This window comes from Hippocampus bargibanti, linkage group LG09 (genome assembly GCF_051943395.1).
Source record: "Hippocampus bargibanti isolate YZ-2025 linkage group LG09, ASM5194339v1, whole genome shotgun sequence".
Taxonomy (NCBI): domain Eukaryota; kingdom Metazoa; phylum Chordata; class Actinopteri; order Syngnathiformes; family Syngnathidae; genus Hippocampus; species Hippocampus bargibanti.
Window position 1 is genome coordinate 2750001 of NC_142742.1, and position 7500 is coordinate 2757500.

At 37.4% G+C, this 7500-nt stretch overlaps 3 protein-coding genes across 4 annotated transcripts in view; 1 reads left to right on the plus strand and 2 right to left on the minus strand.

Moving 5' to 3' along the window:
• The window catches only part of coq8ab (coenzyme Q8A, genome duplicate b), an 18323-nt gene extending 18196 nt beyond the window's left edge, over positions 1-127 (plus strand). For both annotated transcript variants that reach the window (XR_016116054.1, XR_016116053.1), the window contains one exon: positions 1-127. This exon is cut by the window's left edge and continues 961 nt beyond it. The gene's annotated coding sequence lies outside the window, so the exon portion shown is untranslated.
• The window catches only part of LOC148893304 (dnaJ homolog subfamily C member 5-like), a 7733-nt gene extending 557 nt beyond the window's left edge, over positions 1-7176 (minus strand). The window contains exons 1-6 of the mRNA XM_089004910.1: positions 6989-7176; positions 5858-5977; positions 4099-4312; positions 3882-4035; positions 2330-2407; positions 1-1222 (exon numbers count right to left, since the gene is read on the minus strand). The exon at positions 1-1222 is cut by the window's left edge and continues 557 nt beyond it. Of these exons, the coding sequence (XP_088861036.1) occupies positions 1122-1222; positions 2330-2407; positions 3882-4035; positions 4099-4312; positions 5858-5967 (657 nt within the window). The 5' untranslated portion in view covers positions 5968-5977; positions 6989-7176 and the 3' untranslated portion in view covers positions 1-1121. The remainder of the gene's footprint in view (positions 1223-2329; positions 2408-3881; positions 4036-4098; positions 4313-5857; positions 5978-6988) is intronic.
• Positions 5531-7500, minus strand: part of scml4 (Scm polycomb group protein like 4) — a 38293-nt gene continuing 36323 nt past the window's right edge. Inside the window, exon 9 of the mRNA XM_089004903.1 lies at positions 5531-5553. The gene's annotated coding sequence lies outside the window, so the exon portion shown is untranslated. The remainder of the gene's footprint in view (positions 5554-7500) is intronic.

Consider the following 7500-nt stretch of genomic DNA (forward strand, 5'->3'; position numbering starts at 1 on the left):
TAATTTATATATTATTATAAATTATAGAATTTAATTATATTAAATTATAGAAAATTAAATAAAAATTAAAAATAAACGCAACCTTTTTTCTAGCCCCTTTTTTTTTTCTTTTTGCTGCTGTTCGCTGGCGAGACTGGAGTCACAGAAAGGAGCATCTTTGATAAACACAATTATTTTTTTTTACCTTCAAGTTTCCGAACTATCAAATTCAGAAAGCTGATTTTAGATCAGCCCAAAAAAATTATCACTCGAATGTCCAAATTTCAGCGATGGATAAACGTCATCTCACGATGTGAAACGTTGAATTTTGGACAGTTGCAAAATGCTATCGCTAGCGCCGGTTGCTTGCTGGTTAAAAGGCTGCTAGCTTATTTTTTGGCAAGTGTTTTTTTTTTTTTTTTTAGTCAAAGTGCTTCAAGAGGCTCTCCTAAATCGCGGTAAAACTGTGCAGAAAATGTGGTCGCTTTGTTCTTAAAATTATTTTTTAATATATAGTAGTCAATATGACTTATAAAACTAGCATAAGTACTACACCGCTGTCGTAAATATATTGCGATCCTTTGTTTTTTTTTAACCGACGGAATTTAAATAAGCGACGAAAATAAACATCCAACCACCCTCCTCCTCACGACAACGACGACTATTATTCTCCATCTGCCTGCAAATTACAAAACAGACGGACAAACGGAGAGAACTACGGATTGTTTTCACCGCCGCAATGGATATATAATAAGCGGCACGGGGAGGGAGGAAGGGCAAAATGGACAATGTAATTTAAAAAATATATATAATACGATATGATTCAATCAAAGTGTACACTTGGTTTTGGCCCAACCCTGCGTCGTAAGGGTCATTGGAACAGTGCTAAGACCCAAAAAAATGGTGGCGGCGGTCTGCGGTTTTCTGCACAGTCGTTTGTAAAACATGAGAGGAGCCAAAACATGACCCTGTGGCACCAAAAACAACCCCCCCCCACCCCTAAATAACTGCTTCTGTAAACCCCGCCCACTTAAAAAAAAAAAGCCCCTTAGAGATGTTGGGACTCTCCATTTAAAAAATAAAAATAAAAAATAGGATCCAAACTTTTGAGATGGGCGGGGTTTCGTGGTGTTTAGGGGCATTTACTCCTCAACCGTCAGGTGCACGGCGGCGGCGTTGGCGGAAGAAAAAGTGGAGCCGTTGCTGGTGTGGGAGGGCTGATTGATGATGGGCGTGTCCTCGCCTGCGGGGTTAAAATGACAGAAATTTAGTTTTGATGCAAAGTAGCGACAGGATGATAATACAGTGATACGACGGTTTACGAACTTTGCAGTTTACCAGCGTTAAATTTATGAACATTTTACCTTGGCATATAAACTATCTTTCGGGATACACACGGACCGCTACGATGATAGATAGCTATTCCTCCATGTATTTATTTTTAATTGTTGAGCTAGCTAGCGAGATAGCTACAGAGAGATAGCTCGAAAGAGATAGCTAGAGTAACATAGCGAGAGAGATAGCTATAGAGACGTAGCTAGATCGCTAGCTAGATAGCTATTCTTCCATTGAATTATTTTTAATAGCTTAGCTAGCTGGCTAGCTATAGAGATAGCTAGCTAGCTAGATAACTAGATAGCTATTCCTCCATTAATTTATGTTTAATTGTTTAGCTAGCTAGCTATAAATAGATAGCTGTAGAGAGATAGCTAGAGATAACCAGATAGCTAGCTAGATAACTAGATAGCTATTTCTCCATTTGTTTATTTTAATTGTTTAGCTAGCTAGCGATAGAGAGATAGCTATAAAGAGATAGCTAGAGATATAGCTACCTAGCTAGACAGCTAGATAGCTATTCTTCCATTTATTTATTTTGAATTGTTTAGCTAGCCAACAAGCTACAGAAAGCTAGCTAGAGAGGGATAGCTAGCTAGATAACTAGATAGCTAGATAGCGATTCCTCCATTTATTTATTTTTAAGTGTTTAGCTAGCTAGCTATAGAGAGATAGCTATAGAGAGATAGTTAGAGAGCTAGTTAGCTAGCTAGACAGCCAGATAGCCATTCCTCCATTTATTTATTTTTAATTGTTTAGCTAGCCAACTAGCTACATAAAGATAGCTAGAGAGGGATAGCTAGCTAGATAACTAGATAGCTAAATAGCTAGATAGCGATTCCTCCATTTATTTATTTTTAAGTGTTTAGCTAGCTAACTAGCTATAGAGAGATGCCTATAGAAAGATAGCTAGAGAGATAGCTAGCTAGATAACTAGATAGCTAGATAGTATGTAGTGTGCCTGGCCATCTCGTGTGACATTTAAAAAAAAAAATTGTGAGCTGCCCAACTTTACCTGACGCGGCGTCCCCTTTGGCGGAAGTGTCGACGGTGGCGGACGAGCTGGGCTGGATAACAATGACAGTGTCTCGTGCTGTGAAACATCACACAACACAATTCAGAAATAAATGTCCAATTTGGAAATAGTCAGTGGCAGAGATGTGAAATGTCCCAGGTTCTGTGAATGCACCTTCAAATGTGGACTGATAAGCAATTTTTTAAAAAGCCATTGTCGGCGAGCGTGTTCATATGAACACAGATATATTCATTTTCAAATGCATTCATGTTGTTTCTTGCCACATTAATGACTGTTAATTATATATAATTAGATTATAGTTAATTATATAACCTGTTTGAGACTGTTTTGATATTTTTTTATTTTTTTTTAAATGAATTTATCTGTGTTAATATTAACACGTAAATGGCTTAAGGACGGATACAATATTTGGTAGAGTAGAATTCGTAAAATCAATTAATCACATTAATAATAATAAAAAGAACAAAATGTTTTTTTTCCCCCTCGGTCCCTTAATGCTTACAATACAGGCTGAAAAATTGACAATTTTTATTTATTTTTTTTATTTTTTATTCTCCAGTATGTAATTTATGCTGTCTTATTTTGTATTTTTTAAGCAGCAAAAATACACATTTTTTTTAGTCTTTTTTTTCATGTAGACATATGTGATGCTTTTAAAATGAAAAGAGGTTATCATTTTCTTAAGGCGGAGAAGGCTGTCTGTGTGAACAATATCCATCTAATATGTCAATAATAATAATAATAATAATAATAATAATAATAAAATAATAAATATAAAAATAATAAATATAATAACAAATCATGATGATAATAATAATAATAATGATAATGATAATAATGATGATAATAATAATAATAATAATAATAATAATAATAATACATATAATAATAATAACAAATATAATAACAAATATAATAACTAATAATAATAATAATAATGATAATGATAATTATACATTTTATTTAAAAGCCTTTCAAAGCTCTCAAGGACACTTTAGAATCAAAAATAATAACATTAAAAATCAGAACAAGAGTTAATGTTAATGAGTTAATGTTAATGCAAAGGAATGAGAAAAATAAAACACGTATTTCAACCGATTTTTCCTCATTTTCAAAAATAAACTTCCTTGCGTGAAAGTGCACCGTTTTTCAGAACCTAGTCAGAGTTTTAAAACTTCCTTTCTTTTCTTGAGACATCATTGCAGAGACAAAATTGTGTCAGAGGTATAACATTTCGTCATTTTCAGCGAATGCTACATGCAGGAAAGCAGATCAAAGCGCAACGGTGGAAAAACCAAAACAGACGTAGAAAAATTCCCCACTTTTTTTGAACGCAGCGGACGTTCCACTCTGCTAAACCGCTCACGGTGACCAAAGATGGCGCCGCGAGAGTATTTTGTTTTTCCTAATTCTTCCATTCCTTTCCTCTTCGTTCCATCACTTTGCTGCCGTGAAATATTAAAATGTCTCCACTGCGAGACTATTAAATGCAAATCCAATCCAATCCAAAAGACAAAAAGCCACGGCTCACCTTCTTCCTGCTCTCTGATCTCCGCCTCAAGGTCTTCCGGGTCCACGTAGAAATCTCTTTCTTCGTCTTCGGAAGACTTGCACTTGCCACAGCAGAAACAGCAGCAGCAGCAGCAGCAACAGCACGTGAGGATGCCACAACAAAACAGCAGGGCCTGAAATACATTTTGAACCCTGTTATTTTATGTATTTTTATTTTTATTTACACTTCAACTCACCTTGAACCAGCACTTGGACATGAGGAAGTAGTACTTGACGCTGTCTTCGCCAAACTGCTCGGCCACGTAGAGGCCCATGGAGCCGTACTCGTCGTAGATTTTACGCTTGTTGTCGTCGCTCAAGATGGAGTTGGCGTTGTTGATCTCCTTGAACTTATCCGCCGCTTCGGGGTTGTCGGGGTTTTTGTCCGGGTGGTGCCGCAGCGCCAGTTTCCTGCGGGAAACATCATCGCCGAAAGAATCAGACTGGCTTACAGAGGTGGCTCTGACGATGGCTTTTTAAGATTTATTTAAAGGACAACCGACACCACCGGACAAGTTGCGTCCATAATTTGTAAAATCACTTCAAATGACTTCTACTGAGCGCATTTTACAAAGATTCCACTACGTTTCAAGACTCGCACTGAATATTCAATATTCAAGTCTTGTTTTTGAGTTGGTGACGAGTCCTCATGTTACGTCACTGAAGGAACGCCCCTGACCGAGAAAGCGACACACAATTAATTTTGGCTACTTTCATCTGAAAACACCGTGTTGATGGCGAAATTAGAAGGAAAACTACATAAATAACACGATGGTGAATCGTGTGTCGCAGCCAATTGCGGTAACACGCATAAAGAAAGTGTACGTTGACACAAATTCCCAGCGAACAAATCAGCCCATTTCCAACGGCGCTTGTGCGCCACCTTGTGCATTTTATGGGCTCTACATTGGAGTCCAGACGGCTGGAATTGATACGGAAGGACTTCTTGAATCGATTGCAAACATTTATGCTTTCCTCTTCAGAACTATTTGAATCATATTCATAACTGGATGACGAACTAGAAAGCATCTTCTCCGAATCGGAACTCTCTGAAGCCATTGTTTTGATTCTGGAGCACGGCAGTGTGTGACCAGTAGTGACGTCACGAACAAGGGGGCGGGACTTTCTGAATCTACCCAGTTTCCGAACTCATTTTGTGGCAGTTTTGGGACACTAAGTCATTTTTATTGGTGTTTTGCATTTCACTAAAAATATTATACTGCGTGTTTTGGGTATTTTAGATGCTATAAAACGTTTTTCTGATGTCAGTTAGGAAACAAAAAAAAATGGTGTCGGTTGGCCTTCAAGTTATTTTGGCCAAATTGGTTCAATAACTATGTTTATTCATATTCCAAAATTTACATTAAAGAATAATTTAACACTATTTCCAATATTCAGACCAAACTGGTGAATCTTAATGTTTGTGAATGTCAATTTGAAATATTATAATGCCCTACAGGGTACCTCCTCCCCCTTTCCCTTCAACAGGCTTATAATAATAATAATAATAATAATAATAATAATAATAATAATAATACATTTCATTTATAAGCGCCTTTCAAACTCTCAAGGTCACTTTACAGTCACAGGATCAGTTTTTCTGTGGGTGAGCAGTGGCAGCCATACACGCCAGCGTTCACTCAACCCGGAAGTAACTCAAATAGATAGATAGCTAATAGATAGCTAAGATTGTTTACATTGATGGTGCCCAATCACTTTTTTAGAACATGCTACTAATGTTGTAGATGGAGGCACTTGCTACCTGGTCGCCACAGTCACTATCTTTGGCTCAACTAGCTAGCTGGCTAATAGATAGCTCGTGGTTATTGGTTGCGTTTATTTTCATATCTAAACAGTGTTTGACTTCACTTGTGTGACAGCTAATGCTGAAAGGCATTATTAACGATAATAACTTAAAAATAAAATACAACTGTCCTTTGACACAGTCCAACCCACCTGTAGGCTTTTTTTATCTCATCGGGCGATGCTCCTTTCTGCAAGCCCAGGACTTTGTACAGACTGTCCCCTGCCGTGGACATTTTGCGAGATTTGTTGGGGTCGTCCATTTTGGAGGTTCTGGTGAAACGAACACCGTCATGTCAACAAGAATGAAAGATAGCACACCTTTTTAAGTTAATGCAAGTTAAACAAGGAAGTCCATAAAGTAGCAAAGGAGAAAAAAAAAGTACTGAATTTTTTTACTTTACAAAGCGTGTCCATAAAGTCTCATTTCTTGCTACATGAGAAATGAATGATGTTTTAAGGGACTCGTGGGTATGAAAGTTGTCACACTTGTGTTGTTGCCGCATCAGATACAGCATGTTTGTGGTCTCATTATCAAAACGTTTCCAGGCAGTAAGGCAGGCTCCAGTTCACTCGGAAACTGATACGTCCCCCCCGGAAGTTCCCTTTAGGTCAACAATGCTATTTCCAAATGAATTAACGAAACAGGGCGAGATATCAAATGTGTATTGATCTGCTTCGTGCACCTAATGATGCCCATGTGAATGTTTATTAAATGCACTTCAATAGGAAGACCTCGTTCTGTAATAGTTTCCAAAATAAGGTGTGCCTATGTATTTGCTTCTGTATTGTATTACTCATATAACTTAAATGATTTACACGCAAGGGTGTCACGAGATCAGCAGGTGTGCCATGGGGGAAATTCGTGTATTTTTGGTTTGTTTTTCGAAGCTAACGACGTATCGTGACGCGCTAGGGAGAGCATGATTAACTTGTTTGTTACATTGACTTTTAATGACATTTAAGTGTGGTGGCGAGATTTAGCCAATGCGTGCCCGAGCACCCAACAACAACAAAAAATACTTTGAATAATGCTTATCGGTAATTTGTCATTTTTCTAACTGTCACTTGTGTGTAATATACGCGTGTTATATTATACACTTTTAGTTTTGGGCTCCTCCACTTCGTACTAGATACCAAAACTAAATTTACATTTAAATAAAAAGAACAAAATATTTCAGTTTGGGGTTGAATGCCAAACATTGTTGCCGGGGTGAACTTTCGACACGGTACTAAGCTAACTTTAGCACAACTGTAGCCATTAAAAAAAAAGGAAACGCTTACCCGCTGGACGAATTAAGAACGATATTTTGCGGTTATATTCATCGAGTCCAAATATACTTTGCTGCCTGTGTTTTTTTTTAACTTAGACCCGTTGACCTGTGGGTTATTATGCCATTAATACACCGGCGTCCTCCACATTGTGACAGAGTGGGAGAGGATGAAACAGCAGTTAGCTAAAAAAAAAAAAAGACGAATTAGCAAAGCGCTGTCACAGCGAACAAGGAAGTACATACCGGGAATGACGTCACGGCGGAAAGAGGCGGCAAGGATCCTTTTATGTTTTTTATTTATTATTTTTTTTAGAACGGAGAACATACAAATACAACAGCCGGTGGTGACAAAGAAAGGTGTAAAGAGTATTTAAAGAAACCACACAATAATAAAATGTGTTGTTTTATCCAAAAGGTCGAATGTAGCGCTCGACTTAATTTTGAAAAAAAAAAAAAAAAAAAAAAAAACGCTGTGTATGGATATTTATGAAAAATGTATGCCCGTTTACCTACAGTCAGGTT